Source organism: Neolamprologus brichardi, chromosome 4 (assembly GCF_056152115.1).
Source record: "Neolamprologus brichardi isolate AB-2024 chromosome 4, ASM5615211v1, whole genome shotgun sequence".
NCBI classification, from domain to species: domain Eukaryota; kingdom Metazoa; phylum Chordata; class Actinopteri; order Cichliformes; family Cichlidae; genus Neolamprologus; species Neolamprologus brichardi.
In genome coordinates this window covers 17,681,207-17,702,224 of record NC_142107.1, presented here as the reverse complement: position 1 = coordinate 17,702,224, position 21,018 = coordinate 17,681,207, and the positions used below count along the sequence as shown (strand labels likewise).

The following is a 21,018-nucleotide window of genomic DNA, read 5'->3' as shown; positions in this document are numbered from 1 at the left end:
ATCTAGTTTTTCTCCTGTCCCAAAGCTAGTCTACTTCTACATTAAACATTACCTCTACAGTCACCGTGAACTTTACCTTTATTACTCTGTATTAAAGTCCAAGTTCATCATGTGCGCACATCATGTGCTTTCCTGGACTCGAGTTGGCTTGATCTTTGAAACCTTAAAAAGTTCTTTGAACTTGGTTGTCAAACACTTTAAATCAGTCACAAATTAATCCCAGGGTTCATGCAGCTGACTGAACGTGGCCCTGCCTTTTCAACATGTGGGTTATATATAAGGCTACGCAACTATAGTTGGTCCTAGTATCACTTCATAAATACACACTAAACGATACAAAACCTACTTCTTAGGCCTTTGCACACATTTTTGAGGAAACACGTGGTTCAACCCGGAAACCGTAATAAGAAAGAGCAAAACAGAAATCCACTGAGAATATAGATCCTATTGCCCAACATTTTTGTAACTGTCTATCTGTGTAACTTGATCTTTTGCGACACAAACAAACAAACTCCACATTTTGAGAGTAGCCTAGCTATTTTTTGTTCTAATTTAGGAAGTATTGCTGTCTTACTCGCCGGTGATTTAAAGTTCACCTCAAAGTGACCTGATTGGCCAAAGGCTGCCGCGCTTCCCGTTACGTCACTGCTCTTTTATTAGATAAGCGGAGCGGCTCTTCATTCGGAACAAAGCCCGGTTACTATAGCTGGTTTGAACACTTTAGTACGCGTCACCACAAACTAGGGGCAAAAATGACCAACAAGACGACTCCTGTTCTCCGCAAAGCGCTGCTGGAGCTATATGAAGCCCACTCTTCAAAGGTTGTCCGGGGAAACACTAAAAGAGCAAATTTCAGGTGAGTCAAAGGAATTTTAAAACCAAGGTTTGCCCAGGTGGGTGTTTGAGTAACGGGCATTTGCAGTTACGCTTGTTTTATTGGTCACAGGATAATTCAAATATAGTTTAATCTTGTACATTTTTTTAGGAATGGTACTTTTAATTTGTAGTATTTGAAAAAATTAAGTAAACCAACGCTTAAGATGCACATTTAACAGATATGGCACTCTTGCTTTTCTGATACTACATACAATGAATGTTAGCATACATGTTTGGCATTGCCTTTGGGGAAAAATACTGTGTGGATGGCCATACATTAAAATATTGTGGGATTTTTATATAATAGCATAGTGATTGAACAGATGATTAAAGAGCTCACAAATATGATTTCCTCTCCTCAGGATCTTGGGTTCTTGTGGGATCCTGGAAGCAAGAAGGGCAAGCCTCCAGTTCTCCCCCAGCACCTGTGTAAGCACGCCAAGCAGAAGCTTCATTAACCTGGCAGCTCCCATCAGTAACCGCAGGATGGAGTACACTGAGTGTCGGACGTTGGGGTGAGTGCCCCCTTGCAAAAGGACTAAAATAATTATGTGAAATGTAAACAGAACAACAGATAATGGCTTATTTGAAGAAATGCTAAAAACTTGAGTCTTGTCTGAGTACCTTTTACTATGTACAATGAGTTTTAAAGTGAACAGTGTTTTTGGGTCATATTTCAGGCAGAGTTGATGAGCGTTAGTTTAATCCTCTTATCTTGTATAGCAGTCTACAGAATTTCTTTGGGTTCTGGATAAACCTGAAAAAAAAATGTATGCAGAGGATAGAAACTGACGTGTTTCTGGTTTTATGTGACTGTGTGTTCAGGTATACTCCAGAGCAGATGTACAGTGTGGTGGCCAGTGTGGACCAGTATCAGCACTTTGTTCCCTGGTGCAAGAAGTCTCGGGTCATGAGGGGGCGAAACGGCGGCCTCCTGGCAGAGCTAGAAATTGGTTTCCCCCCTCTCGTTGAGCGATACATCTCTGAGGTCACTATTGTTCCAAACTACCAAGTCAGGGTAAGTGTCTGGTCTCTTACTTTTTAATCAACACCTACCAAAACATGCCTATAAAAACATTTATGACATGTATGACATGTGGAAAGCTCTTTTTACTGTAGGCCACCAGTTAAAATGAAACAAATCACCGTTTCAAGATGGCAGGAAAATATGACTGTCTTAATGCCATCATTACATGAACGTTTTTTTATGGACCTGAGGGTTTAATATTAGACTTGTTCGACTGATCAGTTTTCTGATCACAACTTCTAATCACTTAACAAAAAAAACAACAGCACTGTAGACAGTTGTTGTCGACATAATGCTTTATTTGTGATTTTTATGAGTTTGATGCCTTGTTGCAATCCTTGATGAAGAATCAACTGTTTTCAAACAGGCTGTATGTACTGATGGATCTCTCTTCAGCCATCTTGAAACAATATGGAGGTTTTCCCCTGGAGACAGAAACGCAGCAGACTCATGCAACGTGGAATTCTATGTAAGTGTTTGTGGTACACTTAATATTTGACATTGGAAGCCATCTGGTTGTGCAGCAATACGCAGGCATAAAACTACACTGACAGTGACCTTGAAACAATAAAAGCCAGTAATGAAGAAATTGCATTAGTGATTAAAGGAGTTGCGAAATTAGATAACATACTTGGCTGAGACTAATTTCTTATACGGCTCTCAAGTGGATTATCAGGTAAGAGGAAGTATTGAGTAAAACCTTATTATCGTCTAAATTTAGTCTTTAGTATCACACTGGTGTCCCTTGAGGCCTGAAATAGCCATCAGAGAACAGTGTTAAGGAGCTGCTAACAGGAGCGTGACCTTAATGTTAGCACAGATTATCTGAAAATGTGCCAGGAAGTGGTTGGAGTAGAACATTAGATAAGTTAAATAAGGGATGCCGTGTGACTGATTACCAACTTTAAAACGCCTCTGCTAAAGATGTGCTTGAGTTCTATTTTTAGTTTGATCTTTTTCTTTCTTTTAAGTAAGTCTCACAGAAGAGCATCTCCTCAGCAGTTTCCTAACAAACCTGTCCCTATTCTGCAGGTATCATTTGAGTTCAAATCTCTTCTGCACTCTCAGCTGGCCAGCGTCTTCTTCGATGAAGTGGTTAAGCAGATGGTTAGTGCCTTTGAGTCACGGGCAGCAAAACTTTACACAAACCAGGAGGAGGTACCGCTGAGGAGGCGGTCGGCATGAGGCGACACCTTTGACCTTTCATCCATCCAGGTGCTTCTGGAACCCTACCAGCCCACTGTTTTACCTGCTATTGACACTTACACAGGAGATTGGATCTTCTCTTTGCACCCATAGTATATTTTTGAATTAACACGCACAAGGAATACACTAAAAGCTATTTATTTGTAAAGCACAAGCTGGTTTCTTTACCTTGCATTACATTTATTTATTTTTGTGGATTCAAATAAAGTTATAGTTTTAAGGCTCATATGGACACTTTGAAAATTGTAAGTTAATGTTCTGAAAAGTGACTGCTACTGAAAGCTCAAATGTGGTTGAAGACCTCGTCCTGTGCAGTATTTATCAGTGGAATTAAAATGTCTTGTTTTTGGTAAACTCTCTGCTCTGTTTGTGTCATTTGTGTCATTTAAATTTTCTTAATGTTTCCATGTACTGAGCAACATCTGCTGCAAGAAAAGATTTCCAGTGTAGCAGACTAGTAACTGCTTACTCCTCATGTTTGGGTAAGAGTTCTGGATAAATAGCACTGTCAACCTTGATGGCTAATACTGGCAAACAAGGTGATAGCTACCAATGTCGTGCGCTGATATTGGTTATTTTGCGTGCAAAGTGGATTTTCAGTTACCCATAACATGTGCTGGCTTTTTGATAACAAGCTGCATGTTCCTCCTCTTTAGCCCGAAGGACACGGCTTTTCCAAACTTCAGTATTTTCATTACTTTTAACACAGTTTGGACAGTTTGCCTGCTTTGTCTGTCCTTTTTTTTTATGCTTAATTTGCATGTTTTTATTTTAAGTTTTAAAGTTGTTTTGTTGTTTTTTGTCTTTTAAACTGTACCACACTTTGTTAACTCCACTGAAAGAGGTTTTCAGATGTAGTTCTGAATCTGTGCAATAATTTCAACTACTTGAATTTTTGTTTTGATGTGGTGCCACCTGCAGGTCAAATCCCTTCAGTGCTGATTTTTAGCCATGTAGCTCTGTGCAGAAATGTCTCCCAATTCTCTGAATCTGTTTAATATTATGGTTTAACCTTGGTTGGGAAAAGCCAATTCAACTCATATATACTGTGAGGATATAATTGCAATTTCAAATTTAGAACTGTTCTGAAATTGTTAACCTATTTTTCTGAATGGGTTTCCTACAATTGCAGGCTATGTGCAATGGTCTCTTATCCTTTAATGTCATTCTGCCTGTGTATTATTGTTATTATTATTATTATTATTTTTGATATGATATTTACTTAGCTTATAGTTTCAGCGTTTTGTTTGAGGTGGTTTGTGTTTTTTGTTTTTTAAACCAAAAAATAAAAACAATTAAAGGCTTTTTACTGAACATTTCTGCATTATTCACTTTGATCATGGGGAGCTACTGATCCAGTAATCTAAGGAGCTTGGAAAGAAAAGCCACTGGACTTCAAGTTTCTTGAAGCCGTTTCACCTCTCATCCGAGAAGTTTCTTCAGTTCGAAGAGCAATTGGTGGAGTGAAAGAACCTATCTATCCACCTAATTCAGCTCAGTGGGTGGTTCAATGGGTCGTTCAGTGGCCGTAAAGTGGGTCTTTGTTTTGGTTATTCAGTCGGTGGGGGGGTGCTCATCACTTTTATATGTTCAGTTGCATAGTGTGGAGGATGTCATAAGGCCTTGAGGCAATCAGATGTAAAAATAAATAGATGAGTGTTTCAAGTTTTAAATCGGTCGGATTTGAACCTGCTCACATCTTAGGCCATTTAATCTCAGTAAGTCCCATTATAGGGTGGTGGGGCAATGTCTCATAATGGGTTCACCCGAAACTTTGGCAGATAGTGACCCACACCCGTCTTGATGCATTCTCAATCATCCAGGTAAGTAAATCTCTAAAAGTTGATTCTGTTCATCTGGACGTAACGTTTTCAGTGGGAGAAACGTCTCCCACTGAAAACGCTACGTCCAGATGAACAGAATCAACTTTTGGTGACCCACACCCGTTTTCACACCTTGGCTTATGTGATTGGGCAGATGATCAATAGTGGGTCAATGACAGGACACTGCCAATAGGGTTCAAATTTGGGACTCTCCACCAATTGGTCTTAGAACTGAGGAAGCGTCTTGGTTGAGAGGTGAAACATCTTCAAAAAACTTAAAGAAGTCCAGGCTCGTTTCTTTCCACGCTCCTTAGATGACCATGACCGAGAACCTTCACAGACGCACTGATCCAGTAGCACAAATAACATTTAACTGTGTAAAAATATACCATTCATCCTTTAGTGGGTTTCTGCTCTTCCCTTTGTGATTTCAGCATATTTTCTGGTCTGTGTGATTCATCGTGAACTAGTGACATCATTCATTAGTCATTATTGATAAACGGACTCTGTTATCTCACCAAACAGCTGACCGAGAGTTAATAAATATTTTATCATGAATCTGATAACTTCATTACAAAAGACAACAGCATGAAACTTGCCGGTCTGAACACATATGAGCTCTTTAAAAACGGAATCCACTACAACTATCGGAATATTAAGTTAAAATATTGCTTTTAATTGAATACAATTTTTGATCAGGATCTAACAGACGGTGTCAGGATGCGTAGATACTTTCTCTGAAAATTTCTTCTTTTTACTTTTTACTCATTTTACGTTTCCGTGTGCAGTGGCCATCTCCTTATTTTTTTTCTTTATCTTATTTTAACAAAACAAACAAAAATCTGATTACAGCACACTAGAATAGCAATGGAATTACAAGAAAAGAAAAGAAAGCCCCGCCCCCAAAGTCAAATTTGTGCTTTAGGGAGGGCGTTGGGGGGGTGACTCCCTTGTAGATCTATGCAGCAGAAGAGTCTGTCAGGCATGGATTCCCCTCAGGACAGAGCAAAATGCATGCAGTCGAAATGTGGTGAACAATATTCATTATTGACAAACCAGCAAATTAAGCCCAAACCACAAACTTTAAACACCCAACTGGTGAGAGTGCAAACTCTTTTTCTTCAGGCCAACTTAAACCTCAACAAGATACAACCCAATTAGTTTCCTTTATGATGCATATTTTAGCACACTGCTCCAGAAAAGGACAAACCACCTGTGTTAATTAGACTCCCTCACCCTGGTTGCAGTCCGTAAATAAAGCTTCGCTACCGCAATGTGATTTTTCAGCGTGAGAGTGAAAAACCAAAGAATCAGACCTACATTGGTATTCGTTTATTTGGGTTGTGAGGCAGGTATCAAGTAAATATGACCATGACAAACATGAGTTAAATTCACAAATACTCTATATTTTAGTAAAGCAGGTGGACGGCTTTACCAAAGTGTCAGGCTGAAGGTCCTGATGGTATTGTTTGAAATTCAACCAGCAGACAGAGACAAAAAGATTTTGACAAAATATATTTGTTATGGACACATTTCCTGAGGTTGAACACAGAGCTAGAAACTCACACAAGCAGCAAAAACTGTTACTGTCATTTATGTTTTCAGATATCAAACTGCATGCTGAGACTAAGGATAGTGTTTACCGGGGGATATTTCCATCTGTTTATTTGGTGTGCTAGTGTTTGTGTGTGAAGAAATGCAGTATTTACAACAGTAGGAGGTGTGTATGTACTATGTAGGAGTATGTTGGACCATGTCAAAATAAACCTATTTAGGTGCATTTCACTAAAAGAACATGAGACTTTGTGCAAGAGTGGTTTAATTTAGAAACAAAAAAAGCTCTATGGCACTAAGCAACAAGCTGAATTAGGCTTAGGCCATAAATAACATTTATTGTAAGTTTTTTTTTTTTTTTAATTTTTTTAATGGGATGCTTTGGAATTACAAGTTGAATGTTCACAATGCAAATTAATCAGGATATTTTCAGACCTGCCTGCTTTTCAGAATGGAAATCGCAATTACAAACTGATAGGGCTGAAGGGGAATCTTCATAATGAGCCAATATAAAAGAAAGATTCACGGTTTTACGTAAAACATCATTTTCAACACAGCGTGGAAGCCATATCAGAATGCCATAAAAATATAAATCTATGCATGTAACTCTGTAACAATATTTATTTGACTCATCAGACGCCACAAACAACAATGTACAACACAGCTGGTCAAGGCAACAATAAAACTCTACTTATACTTGTTATTTCTGCATACACACTATGACATGATGAATCTATTTTTGGACAGTTAATTTGGCTGAGCAAAATGCCTCCCCGTGGTCATTAGTGGCCCTACAGGTATACACATTGCCGTCCTCTGGGCCAACTTTGGCTAGAACCAGCGTACACTGGCCATCTTCCTCATACTCTATTTGCACAGTGGGGGACTCCTCAATTGGCTCATCACCACACAGCCACAGCACCTCTGGGTCAGGGTAACCTGACAAGATAAACACAAATGTGAGATCAGGACACAACTTTTGAAACGCTATCTAAGAAAAGATGTTTTTACATGTTCAAGATTGAATTTTCAAGCCTGCTACAGTAAGTCTGACTTGAATCCAAGATAAGAAGTTGCTTTGTACCTGTGAGGTGACACGAGAGACGGGCACTGGATCCCTGAGTTACAGTCCGGTCTTTCAACCTCTTTGTGAACACTGGGGGTTCCTGCAGCTTAAGCTCCAGGGAGGTCAACGCTTCCTCTGCCTCTGGGCTCAGGGGTGATTCTAGGAGATATATATCAATAAGATGGGAAACCCACTAAACCGAAATGCGTGCAATGTGATGAGTAAAGGTATGCAAGATTTTCACCTCCTCCAGGAGTTGTAGGAGATGCAGAGCCTTCCGCCTTAGAGAGCAGAGCCATTCTCTTCAGTGCTAACATGGCCTTGCCAGCTTTCTATGAGACAAATGTGTATGAGAACAAAATCTAAATTTTAAATAAAAAATAAATAAATAAATAAAGAGTAATTTGGTGCTTACCTTCCACTTCTGTCTAGCCAAAAACCTCTTCATCTTCTCTTTGGACAGACTCTTGGTGAGAGTGAGCTCTTTAGACTTAAATGCTGCCATCCAGGAATGGGCAAGGGCCTGTTCACAGGTCATCCTACGCCTGATCAACAATTACAGTTACAGATGGTTAAGTAAGCAGGTAAAGTAGGGTACTTTATAGTTGTAAATCTATGAAATCACCTCGGGTCTTTGTTGAGCAAGGAGCTTATGAAATTTTTAGCCTCCTCTGTTATCTCGTCAAAGCTCTCCTCGTCAAACTCCCACTGAGCAGCTGTGACCAAGGCCAGGGTCTCTGCATCACTGTTTCCCTGGAACGGAGATTCCCCACTGAGTCTGGAAACCACAGAAAAAAAGTGGAGAAGATTAGTGTTGAATATACATCCTTTACATGTGGTTTCAATCTATACCCACTAGGTGGCACAATAAGGCTAAAACTCTAAATTTATTTCAGTTTTGATTGTACGAGCTAAAGAATTTTAAACAAAAATCTTGTTTGAAAAATACTAAACTATCTCTTGAATATAGAAAGAGCTACAGGAGAGACAGTTAGACTCACAGTATGTAGCAGATCACCCCAATGCTCCACATATCAGTCCCCAAACCTACAGGCTCATAGTTGATCACTTCCGGGGCCACAAATTCTGGAGTCCCGTGCATCACCTTCAGAGGTTCGTTTTGATCTGTTCAATGGAAATCCCATAATGTAGGTATTAAGACGCACACGAGGTAGACAAGCATAAAAGTAGAGTATTGTTCCACGTACCTATTCTACTGGCTAAGCCAAAGTCGATGATCTTTACGGAGGTGCCTGTGGTGTCAACACATACGATGTTTTCAGGTTTGAGGTCCAGATGGATAATGTTTTGCTGATGCATGTAGGCAATCCCCTCCAGGATCTGCTGCATGTAGTGCACACTCGAAGGCTCCGTGTGCTCAAAGTTGTCATCCACAATACGTTCAAAGAGTTCCCCACCTGCAATACTGCCGACAAACAAAACAGCAGTGACACACCAGAAAATACTAGGAACTTTGCTTTGCTTTTTGCTTTGTGCTCTGATAAGGATACTTACAACTCCATCACCATGACCATTTCAGACTTGTGATCATATGCTGCCAGACACTGAACCAGTTTGGGGTGGTGGAGGTAATTCATCAGCTCTATTTCCTTACGAGCGGCTTCCCTCTCCTTGGCACGGCGTCCTTTGTAGAACTTCCCAGCGCACACGCGTCCTGTCTCTTTGTGGATGAGCTTGTACACCATCCCAAATTTTCCCCTTATGAAGAAAGTTTAGTCATTTCTATCTCTGGATATTAGGAATGAATAGTTACTGGTTACATCATCATGGCCTATCACAATAAGTAGTTCATGTTAATGGCTGATTTCCATCTGATTCTTGTTCACCTATCACAAATACGATAACGTCACCGTCATTCGACTACAGGTGTTTTCAAGCTGGAATGCAGGCCTCTACTTGAAAGCATTTTAATATTCTTGGCAGAATTTCAACCTGGAATTCCAACTCACACACTCCCTTGGAATTTGAAATGTCAAAACGTTGTCAACTTGTCGTAATTATAGTTTCTGAAAAACTTCTTGTTTCTACTTGGAAAGATTATTATTGCAAAATTGGGATTTGACATATCTGATACTCACATTCCAAGTTTCTCCTGCATATCGTAGTGTTCCGTAACTTTGTGGGAAGAGTCAATAGACACAGTGGTATACATCTGAGGGGCTTCTTCTTCTTTTATCTTGTCTAAATGTATGCACACAGCCACAACAGCTTTAATCTGATGCTTATTATACCTGCCTTTATTACAAATGTGCTGTCAAAATCCCAGTATCACCTCACCTCTTTCCTCCATTCTCACCACTGGTGACACTGGGCCTGGCTCGCTTAGTCCTACTACGTTATAGGCCTTTACTCTGAAGCAGTGTTCCTGTTGTGGCTGAAGCCCAGAACAAACTTTGTATGAGGTACTCTTACACTCGCTTGTTAGCTCTCTCCAAACCTCAGGCTCAGCACTTCCTTGGTTATTTACTTCAACGACATAACCAAGGATGGCACTGCCGCCATCATAGCAGGGGCCTGACCAGGATAGCACAAGACTGGATGAGGAGACAAGGGAGATCACTGGACTGGAGGCAGGAGGTTGTGGTCTCTCTGGTGGGAGGATGATTAAAATAAGTCTCCAAGGAACAAATCAAGCTTTACTTGATTTGGTTCTGACTCTTTAGAATGGACTCACCTATAACAGAAAGGGTGATTGTGTGTTCTGCTGAGCTCTTTCGGTCTTTTACTACAATGGTGTAGCGACCTGTGTGCTGGGGTTTAGCCTCATCTATAACCAGCGTACTACTCCGATTTGTATTTTCTGTCCTTAGCTCTAGGCCGTCCACTATCTGCACAGAAAAACAGGAAAAATAGATATAATGTGGAGTCAAATACATTTGAGATTCCAGAAGCAGACGTTTTGTTTTTGCTATTTATCCTTTTTATTGCTGCACCTGTTCTTTGTTTCTGATCCAACAAGATGCTACAGGAGGGCTTCCAGTAAAACTACACGTCAGCCTGGCGGTTTGTCCCACCTTCACCTCCACGTGCTGCGGTGGGTTTTCAAAATATAACGATCGGCCTGCCAAATGAAAACAAACAAAAAAAAAAAGATGAGAAAAGTGACCTTAAAGTGAACTGCAGCATCTGCACTTCCTCAGTTCACAATAGGGTTAAAAATATCTGCTGAATGCCTGAAAACTAATGTGTGTGAGCATGAGATAAAGACAAAGACATAGCTAACTGATACCCTTCTTATTATGGTATTTAGCAGGACCTTGTGCCTCAAGTGAAAACACAATGCAATACAGATGACCTATCGCCCACAAGGACAACAAGTCTTTGTGTAATCAAGTTTGTCGAAATATTTCACCAGCTTTTTGAAAATACAGCTGTTTACCCTTAAAGGAAGTAAAGAGAGAAAATGTTTTTATAGCCATACATTATACAGTATCCAGTGATTATAATCTGCCCTGCTTTAGTGCTGCACACACACAAAAAAAAATCCATATATGAGCTGAAGTCATGTCATCTTTCTCGCTGTCAATATTCAAATCTTGTGGCGTCAGAATGGTGAATTTGACTAAAGTAGATCTGATAATATTAAGTTTAAGTGGCTTTAATGTGCACAGTTTTACCTTCTGAATACAAGCTGTTGCCATTACAAGCCAATATTTCCTTCCTAAAAATAAAAACCATGAATAAATTATGAAATGTCCTGTGCTCTCCAAATAAACAACCAGACCTCATTATGGGAGTATTTCACATATTTGCTTTTGCAGCCTAAACCCTAAGGTTGATTTAGTCAACACAGTAGAGCACATTAAAGTGTAATGAGAGCATTATGAGACCAAAGGTGACATGAAGAAAGTCCAGCTCCAGCAACAGCTCAGCTTACGCACAAACAAACTCTACAATAAGTCACATTTTTTCATAGAAAAAAAAATAACAGCAGACGGAAGAAGTTATCAAGCACTTAATAAGAAGCACATGAATGCTGGAGAGGTGGGTAAATTTCTCAGTATGTGGGGGGGAAAAAAAAAGAGCGTTTTTCTCACCTGTCCTTGAGTTGGCTCGCTTCTTTGGGACGACTTCTGCAAAGACAGATCAGGTGCAGGTAGGTTTTAGCCAGAAGGATAGAGGTGTGGCTCTTCTATCTATGGCTATCAGTGTGCACTATTTTACTGTACTTTGCTCTATCCACTACCCTACATGGTGTATACTTGGTACAGAGAAATTTCAGTGGGTGTATCGGAGAGCTGCATTATTGTGTTATATATGTTTTGCCTAACGGCCAATCACACAAGGACTGGAAGTGCGTTTCCTTTTATAAACATAACATGGATTTCCTGAAGAAACTGAAACAAAGGCCAAGAAATTTTACATCAGTACTGTTTCTATACTAAGAAACCGATCAGTGTGCAAGAGAAAAGAAGAAATTGTATTATATCTGTGCTAACTATAGTTCATTAAATGGGAATTAATTTACATTTGTTTTTTGACTAGAAATTAACCAGCACTGTCTAATCAAATAATTCTGGTTTACCTTTTGGAGATGAGACTGGGCTCTGCCTATCAGAGCCTGTAGGAGAAATACAAATAGATCCTTTGAATTTGTGTAGCTCATCTTTTGGAGTCTGCGGTAACGTTCCATTTCCCATTACACTTTTGGATGGAGAAGTGGGAGTCTTTAAAGCGCGATTCTGCACGCCACAGATACTTTCAAAGTCTAATTTGGTCATAAGAGAAAAACGAGAAGAGACTACATCAGAAATAAAACTCTTTGTTTTGAGTAATGAAAACACTAAACGTTCCATTTATTGTAGACTTAAAGTTGCAAGAGGTAAATTGTCCAATTAGCTGAAAAATTCACGAGTTCCCAGTTTCTGACCTCTTACAACCACAGCAGCACTGCAAGATGTCTTCCCTGCGCTGCTTTCTGCCAAGCACGTGTAGGCACCGGCGTCTTCTGGTAAGCACTCCCTCACAACAAAACTGGCCTCCCTGTCATTGAAGGAAGCCTTCCCGAAACGGGCCACTTCACCTGCCAACAGGTGAGGTAAACAAACAACCCATCAGCACGCTCTTGCACTACTTTTGGCTTCTTGACTCTCTATGTGGCATTTTTAATTGAATGCATAAAAAACGGAAACTCAAAAACATGTTTGTTTTGAATAATTATCTGCTCTTTAGCGTTCTTTGGTTGACCACGCCCACAGTTGAAAAGTATATGCAGCGTAAACTGAGATGCATTGTAAACTGTCTCTTCTCACCATTGTGCAGCCACGATATTTTGATCGGTAGACTTCCTTTGAGAACTCCACGTAACCTAATGTCAGCCCCTTCATCTACGCAGCAGTCCTCCAGAGGCTGTATGAAGACAGGTGGATCCAGATGTTTAGACCCTGGATTTGGAGGATATACAGAATTACAATACAATTGATACAAAAGCGACAAAGTCTTGTTGTATTAAATTATGTAATCTACCCCTAGAACTGCATTTTTGCCCATTGTAATCCCATATACAGTACGCTAGTTACAGTTTAACAAAAAAGTGTTTAAATTAAGCAAGGGACCCTAATTTGCCCCAAGGTGAATTACTGCTTGAAACGTGCAGCATAGAGTAGTAATACACAATTTTATGGCATTACAGACTCCCAGGTCGTTTCTTAGGCAGTGTAACTTAACAAACCTAGAAAGAAGAATCACATATTATTGCCCATTGTAAACCCATATACAGCATACTAGTTATGATTTAACAAAACGGTGCTTTTCTATGAACCTTTAATCAGTGTTTACAGTACTGAATGGTTCAGTTAGCACACTGATGTTTCTGAAAAGGAACTGAATGCTGCAACAACTCTGAGCAACACTTCTGCACACAGACACGCTCAGAGGTGGCTCATAGCAGCTATTTTATCAAATAGCTGGTATGTGTTGTTAGTTTAGTGGAAAGATTCATTTTTAGTAACTCTATATTTCACTTGACACTCTTTAAAACCTTTGATTTGGACAGCAGCCAAAGACATGCCTGTTCCTGAACTTTTGACTTGATTTTGACTTTGAAGGTTTTGAACAAAGTTGCCATTTGATCCCAACAGATCGATGACATGGAAGCAACAGCGACATATAATATATGGGAATATGGAAAAGCAAACTAATGACCATGAGAAATACAGCACATGTGACTTGCTGGTTATAACAAAAAAACAACACTTTGAGGACATAGGAAATGAGATGTCATCTGTGGGCTGACATGAAAGCGAAAGGCTTCCAAGTCAATAAACAAATACACTACTGGACGGCTAAACTCAAAATAAACACGAAACTGAATATTAATTTTAAGTGTAGCAAACTGTTTGTGTTGCATGCATGAGCGCTATCGGTTTAGGCAAACAATCTGTTTTTACAAGTGAATATTAAAGAATATGTTGGAGACCGCTCTGGATGGTCGCCAAACTTGTTATCAAGAAGCACTGCCATGCTCAGACTTGCCTGTTCAAATGCTGACATCCATAAAAGTCACCAGTTGTGTGTTTTCTTCTTGAAAGCAGCTCTTACCTGCATCAGTACATTTTACTGAGGTCCTTGTGCCGACGACTCCTGGCCCGTTCCCGGGTGCAGGTGATGGACCGGGGGCCTTGATGCGCATTTTAAAGGTCGACACATAACGCTGTTTGCTGCCATCACTATTCATGTCTGTTTCAGGAAACCAACAAATGAAAAAAATTAAAAAAAAGTCATGCCTCAAACTGATTATCAAACTTCCTCTCTCTGTCACTGTGGTGTTGGCCTCTGTGGCTTGCTCACTATCTCTTTTGTAAAATTAGCAAGCCTCTGTGTCCCTCTCACCCTGTGCTAAGCCACTGAAGCTCTGCCCTCAGTCTTCACACTTTACTGCACGTTCTAGTCCCTTTTACTCACCCTCCCATTATCTACATCTAGCTCCACCTACATGACAAATCATGTTGTTTCACTTTGGCCATTTCAGGCGCGGCGGACCTCTCATATGCTTTCAAAATCACTGTAACGCCAAAAACCCACTACTCAGACTCCTTTTTGTCATGCCTTGTAAACACTACAGTTAAACATGGAACGATATAAAGCGGGAGAGTGGGAGCGAATGAGGGGGACTTATCTACCTATCCAGGCAAAGGTCGCTTTGTGTTCTGTTTGGTGAATGCAGTCTTGTTCACCGGTTTCTCTGTTTGCTTTCTCACTTATCAATGCTACAACTGAACTTTGTGATGCCAGTGACATCACCATTGCAAAGGTTTACTTCATCCCTGCGGACTCTAAATCCTCTGACTGTAGCAACAGTCAAATCTGAGCCCCTTCCCCTGGTACAATATATCCCAACACAAGAAAGATGGCCTTTTGCACGGCAGCAGCGTCACTTTGACTTCCACGTGCTAATATAGTAACCAGGAGACGTCTGTGCAGGAGAACTGCTCTTGGTAAAACATACATGTTTGAGGCATTCATCTCAACGGAGAACAGCAGTGCTCTCTGCCAGGTTGAATGAAGTTTGCATTATTTATTACAGGTTTCAGCCACAAGTAAACAACAATTATCAACACGAGTGCATCTTGGTGTAGCAGTTTCAATTAGGTGAATTAACTACACTACAAATGCTGTTTTGATAGTCAGAGAATTCTACAGAAACTTGCTGAAGTGGTGATAACATCTCTGTCCACTCCACCCCCATCCCAGCTTCCCAAATTCCACATCAATGATCACACAAAAAGGGACTGCAAGGGGCTTGTTTTAGTTTCCGTGGGAGAATTCCTATCTCGTTTACCAAAAAGCTGCTAACACAGACATCCTTGTTGGGATTTTTTTTATAACAAAGACATTATTACACATGTTAAAAGCCCAATGTCTGAAAAAATCGTATTCTTATTACTGTTGTTGTTGTTTTTATTAAGATTTTTTTAAATAGCATAACGATCCAGGCCTAGTTTTGTCTCTAAAGCCTGGGTGGGGAGGAAACCACTGAAATTCAACAAAAAATTGCCATCACTCAGCAGGTTAATAATAACATACAAAAGTTCAGGTAAGACAGATTAGACCCATTTACATTGTTTAGCTACATTTGCTGGAAACTATTTTCGCCTTTTTTAGTCAGTCAGTCAACACACCCAGAACCTGACCGCCTTACTATTGTAATTCCCTGGGTACCAGGGAATTTCTACATAGTGACACACACTGAATGACAGTTTAAGTTATTCACCCAGGGTCTGCAACGTCTCCGGGTGAAGCTAAAAACTACTACAATACTGAAAAGGAATGTCGCAGTACAGAAACAAATCACCACGGCTGAACAACCTTGCACAGTGTGACAGAAATAGTATCTAATAAGGTCGGACATAAAGCGTTTAATAAGACGTGACATCAAAGACAAAACACGCACAGAAAGTTGGCACAAACTCTCTAGCTACAGGGCTGCTCATTAAAATGGAAACAGAATGATTATGCTGCATTTGTCTCACAGTGTCTTCGCTCGTGCCAATGCAAATCAACGCAAGTAACATAATTTATTAGGGACCTTTTTTAAAAAAACAAAAATTGAGGTCATTGTATGTACAAATGATACCTAGAACCCCAGATCTTGGGCTTCAGACATCTCAAAACATTTTCTCATTGACTGTCCTACTATTGGATCTGTATATTACATAGAGTGGATATTATGGGTATATGTTAAGTTAACGCATACAGCTCTTGTTGTGCACGGAGAAGCTCAGCTCACCTCCTCGGACTAAGACTTACGTAAGACAGACAAAGACAAAGATGAAAAGTGGAGATAGTCACAGCACAGTCAAAGCAATTTCATCTACAGATTAAAATCTTTGACATGCTTAAAAAGTGAAACGGGTGCATTGCTGGTGAGCAGAAAACCTTGGCCTCATAATTTAAAATGAAAAAGTAAACGAAGGCTTCTTTTCACACGAAGCGTAGCGTCAGAAAAAAGAATGTAAGATAGGAAAACCCACTGGATTAATCCGATGAAGTTTAGATCCTTTTCATTTACACAAGTTCCTCAATGGCTAATTTTTATGCTTCTATTTTATGCTTTATTGCTGAATGATCATATAGCATTTTCAAATCACCTAGTGAACAAAAGACCTAGAATATAACATTATGATTTCAATAGATGATATTGTTTTACATTCTTTGCTTTCTCGAGTGCATTTAACACTACTCAAGTCACTTTTCAACCAAGGAAGCTGCTACCAAGGAAGAATCTACAGTAAACACATCCACAGCTTGGCTTTCATTACAACTCCAGATCACAGCACCTACAGAAATACATAATTCTGCAGCAGTTGATTTATAAATAATGGTAAGGAGGAGCACCAGGGGCTGCTTTGTAGATGCCAACTATTTGTGTAAAAATTAAGGGAAAAGAAGAGTTTCCCAAATCTGGAACCTAACCTTTATTTATTTTCTTATCTTCTACTTTCTGCTGCCCCCTCCAGGCTTCTCCACATCAGATCACCGAGCTCTATCACTATGTCCATGATTATTCTCTATGATATTCCTCTTTTCCTCCTGCCTGGCAGCACCATTTATAACATTTTTAGCCCAATATATGTCTATGATGCCTCCACAGTACATGCCCAGACCATCTCAGCCTTGCCTCACTATCTTCTGTCTCCAAACTGCTCAACCTGAGTTGTTCCTGTAAAGTACTCATTTCTAATCTTGTGCATTCTGGATACTCCCAACCTAAATCTTTGTAAATTCAACTCTGCTACCTCCAGTCTCCTATATTCTTTTTGTCAGTGCCACCGTCTCAAAACCATACATCACAGCAGGTCTCACTAGCATCTTAAAAACCTTCCCTTTTACTCCTGCTGCTATCCTTCTGTCACAAATGACCCAAGACACTCATCTCCAACGACTTAAACTGCCTTTGTTCACCTCACTTGCTCACTGTCCATTGCTTTAAATTCTTTAAACTCACTTCCTCAGCCTTCAGACCAAGAACAGACTGCAGCACACTGCATCAGTGTGCTCTAAAATCATTGGCCTGCCTGTCAGAACTCTGGCACAGGTTTTCAGCCAACAGGCCCTTAGACAGGAAGCCAAAATCTCTCACATTCTTCACCCGCATTTCAATGGCTCCCCTCTGGGCGACACCACCGCTGCATTTCCTGCAGGACTGAGAGGAGCAGAGCCACATTTGTCCCCAAAGCCACTCTGCTTTTTAAATCCAGTCGATAAGACTATTTCCCACACCAGAAACACAAACTACACTCTTCTACTACCAACACTTTATTCGCCTTTGAGTCAGTTTAATTTTAAAACTGTATATACTGTATATTCTGTGTATTTATTATTTCACTCTTATTGCCTGTTCTTATTGTCCTTATCTTCAATGTTATGCTGCTCTGTTGTTTGTTAATTGCTCCTTGGGGATAAATAAAGTCTTCTGATTCTGATCCACCTCCAGTATGTCCAACATCTCAGGCTGTCTTTCACCTGCTCCCTACTCTCACTACTGATTACAGTGTCCAACGAGACCCATCTGTTAACCTGTCTGTCAGCATTACAAACAAGCAGGGGCTAAGAACCAACCTCTGATGTAATCGCATGCCCTTAAACCATTGTATCATGAAATGCACACCTCACCAATATGTCATTAAGCATGATCCACACCACCCTCAACTACAGTACTTCTCTGTCACCCCTGACTTCCTCATATAGTAGAGTATCACAGTTCCTCTCTTGGCACTCCATCATAAACTTTCTATACTTTGTTTTCTTACATTTGTTTAATCTTTTTATAATTAGTATTATTGTTATTATTATTGACTATCCTACTGAGAATTCGGCTGTATTTTTAAGTTTAAATTGACCTGGTGAGCCATATCATCCGCTCACCATAAAATGAAAAATCTAAGACATTTTCTTTGGATTCTAATAACAGACTTGACTGAAAAATACCCGAACCTACATCACCTGATTTTAACATCTGTCTTCAGCTGATTCAAAGTCATCATGTCTAGCAGTAGCAGCTCACTCTTCCAGCAAAGCTCATTGGCATATTGGCGGCATATACAGGGTTACTTGTATCTTCCTTTGACTTGCCAAAGCCCGGAAACGCATTTAAAGAATGAATAAATAATAACCCAGCCGTCTTCTAGAGAAACTCAACTCATGCTCAGCTGTTAACACCTCTTTGCTGTTGTGTTTTCTACAGTCATCGCTACTAACAGATGCCACTTCCTTTCGCCATCATTTTGACTGAATGAGAACACTGGCGCCATCTAGAGGTGGACTACATTTCCTCAAGCACTACAAGCTTCCGTTTTGAATTGTCGGCGTTGCTGTTATTAGTTGACCTTACATGTAAGTACACAGTCAGATCCATATGAGGATTTGCACACTGACACAATTCACCATAGTTAATTTTAAACCGCACAGTCTTTCATCTTTAGAGTTTTAACACTGCATTAACTTGTTATGAATTAAAGCCATTTTCATACCCTCCCCACCCTTGTTAGAGGCTTAAATGTAATTGGAGAATTAACTATAAGGACTGGTTTTCGTAACTGATCTGCAGTCAATGACTCCCTGAAGTTTAAAATCCATCGACATCACCAAGTACGTTTTTTCTTTGAGATGCTCAGCGAGGCCTTTACTGCAGCCACCTGCAGTTTCTGCTTATTTGTGCGTCAATCTGCCTGCAGTTTTCCATGCTGTGGGGTTTGCTTTTTGCTGCTTTTTGCTGTCTCTCTGATAGGTTTATTTGCCTTTTTTTGTTGTTGTTGTTGTTGCTTCATCAGCATTTCTCTAAACCTTATATTGAACATTCCAGTTAAAAGATATCAAAATCCAATACTTGGAATCAACTCCAGATCATTTATCCATTTAATTTGTCTTTGAATAATGAGGGAATGTGCCTCAACTGTTCATCAGCCCAGTGTCCAATTACAATACTCAAACAAAAAATGCCATTGTCTAAATATTCATGTAACTGACTGTGTGGTGGTACTTCTTCAGATGGACATTTTATTTTTCTATTCTTCTCTCCCAGTGGGCTGTAACATAGTGGACTATTGCTTATATTATCTCATGTCTATATTTGCTGTGGGAAATGGGCCTAGTTTGAGAGTGGTTTTGTGTGCCACAGTTGTTGTGAGCCAATGGTTATGATTGGGTTGTGCTCATTTAAAGCAGGTGTATTTGATTAAACTCACACTCTGGTCTGCTGCCGTCTGAATGATACAATTAAGATGCAATTGAGCACATTTTTTCTCTGTGTGCAGGCCAGGGCCTACTATACGGCCTAGCCTAAAGGGAGAGTTGGTTTGCTGAGGTCGGGGTGATTGCCAGCCTACTACTTACAGGGTGGTGGGTCTTGTAGAACAACTGCTGTTCCCTGTTAAAATTGTTGGCGTGTGAAGTGTAACTGACTTGTGGCATTGCTGGTCCCGACCTTGGACTGTGTGTTTTATCCCTTTTTGTAAATGGGTCATAGCACTGTTTTATATCTTTGTTTTTTTTATGATCACTGTACTAATAAACTATCTTTTAAAATTTTATTGATTTTCATTTTTTGCCCATGGCTGAGGTGGTTGGTCAAATTAACAGGGCACCAAATGCATGTCTAATTTGCTGCCGATAGACAATTTCATCATGTTTTAACTGTTGGTTAATTTTGACTTCTGTTTTGTAGCGGTGTATGAACAGCAGGGGGTGGTATTCACCAAAAATTTATAAAATTATCCATGAACCAATCACTAAATAAAAAGGTTTAATCTTGTGATATCAGGAGTATTTTTACTGCTCGTCTCTTTACATATTTTGACATGTACCTTAAAATATTTGGTCTCCTAGCAGGAGTTTTTGCACATAACAATAATCTCCATGGGAAATATGTTGAACAGAGGTATCCTTACATGCTGACCCTGCTGTGGAGAAGGCCCTGTTATTTTCCGCTCTGTTGATTTCACACATTGTCCGTGATTTGTCCTCAGCAGCCCTCAGGGCATTCCTGGACAATGATTTAACTTGTGTGGCAGAAGCCACCACAAAAAATCTAACAGGATGCAAAAGAAAACCACAAAATTTCTTAATACCGCTAAAGGAAATTGCTAATGAGCATAAACTGGCAAATGACTTCCTGCAATTTCACAAATTGAAAGACTGGAATACTAAGATTTTATCTGAGTTGGTCTGAGACACCCAGCATTTGTGGTTTTATATGTCAAAGAAAAAAATATCTATTTTCTGTATCTGTTTATATACGAACAACTTAAACCACAAATAACTACAGCGACGCTCAAGCAAATGGAGGCCAAATCTTCTCTGCTGTCTGACACTTCGGTGAGACGGGACTTGACAATCTTATGTGTGAAAACATTTGTGAGCCCATATGTGTCTGCGTTTCACTCCCACCTTTGCAACGGGCCCCTTCAACACTCTGTTGTTGGAGAGGGCCCACATGGAAGTGATTA

General features: G+C 40.0%; 2 protein-coding genes across 5 annotated transcripts; one reads left to right on the top strand and one right to left on the bottom strand.

Moving 5' to 3' along the window:
• Positions 1–653: 653 nt before the first annotated feature.
• Positions 654–3,463, top strand: si:ch73-141c7.1 (coenzyme Q-binding protein COQ10 homolog, mitochondrial). The gene is made up of 5 exons (XM_006810054.3): positions 654–856; positions 1,239–1,391; positions 1,702–1,894; positions 2,271–2,372; positions 2,936–3,463. The coding sequence occupies exons 1-5, from the start codon at positions 753–755 to the stop codon at positions 3,086–3,088; spliced, it is 705 nt and encodes a 234-aa protein (XP_006810117.2). The 5' UTR covers positions 654–752; the 3' UTR covers positions 3,089–3,463.
• Positions 3,464–6,734: 3,271 nt separating this feature from the next.
• mylk5 (myosin, light chain kinase 5) lies at positions 6,735–18,545 on the bottom strand. Of its 4 annotated transcripts, none has more exons than XM_035904070.2 (18): positions 18,518–18,545; positions 14,114–14,251; positions 12,826–12,957; positions 12,444–12,596; positions 12,099–12,281; positions 11,611–11,646; positions 10,507–10,634; positions 10,248–10,401; positions 9,851–10,162; positions 9,652–9,754; positions 9,068–9,271; positions 8,761–8,978; positions 8,554–8,677; positions 8,178–8,330; positions 7,968–8,097; positions 7,797–7,884; positions 7,571–7,711; positions 6,735–7,425 (listed from the first exon to the last, which is right to left on the bottom strand). In XM_035904070.2, the coding sequence occupies exons 1-18, from the start codon at positions 18,528–18,530 to the stop codon at positions 7,220–7,222; spliced, it is 2,616 nt and encodes an 871-aa protein (XP_035759963.2). In that variant the 5' UTR covers positions 18,531–18,545; the 3' UTR covers positions 6,735–7,219. The 4 variants fall into 4 exon arrangements, with proteins under 4 accessions (XP_035759963.2, XP_035759964.2, XP_035759962.2 ...); XM_035904071.2 differs by lacking the exon at positions 18,518–18,545 and adding an exon at positions 14,477–14,615; XM_035904069.2 differs by lacking the exon at positions 18,518–18,545 and adding an exon at positions 14,508–14,605.
• Positions 18,546–21,018: the final 2,473 nt, after the last annotated feature.

Bases quoted from the DNA above. Each gene is read 5' to 3' on its own strand.
- mylk5 (XM_035904069.2), bottom strand. From the start codon at position 14,538: ATGGCCAAAGTGAAACAACATGATTTGTCAT. The intron at 10,635-11,610 runs GTGAGAAAAACG...TTCATTTGGCAG, and splicing joins GCGAGCCAACTCAAGGACAG to GCCGATCGTTATATTTTGAA. The intron at 10,163-10,247 runs GTGAGTCCATTC...TCCTCCCACCAG, and splicing joins AATCACCCTTTCTGTTATAG to AGAGACCACAACCTCCTGCC.
- si:ch73-141c7.1 (XM_006810054.3), top strand. From the start codon at position 753: ATGACCAACAAGACGACTCCTGTTCTCCGCAAAGCGCTGCTGGAGCTA. The intron at 857-1,238 runs GTGAGTCAAAGG...TCCTCTCCTCAG, and splicing joins ACTAAAAGAGCAAATTTCAG to GATCTTGGGTTCTTGTGGGA. The intron at 1,895-2,270 runs GTAAGTGTCTGG...GTTTTCAAACAG, and splicing joins TTCCAAACTACCAAGTCAGG to GCTGTATGTACTGATGGATC.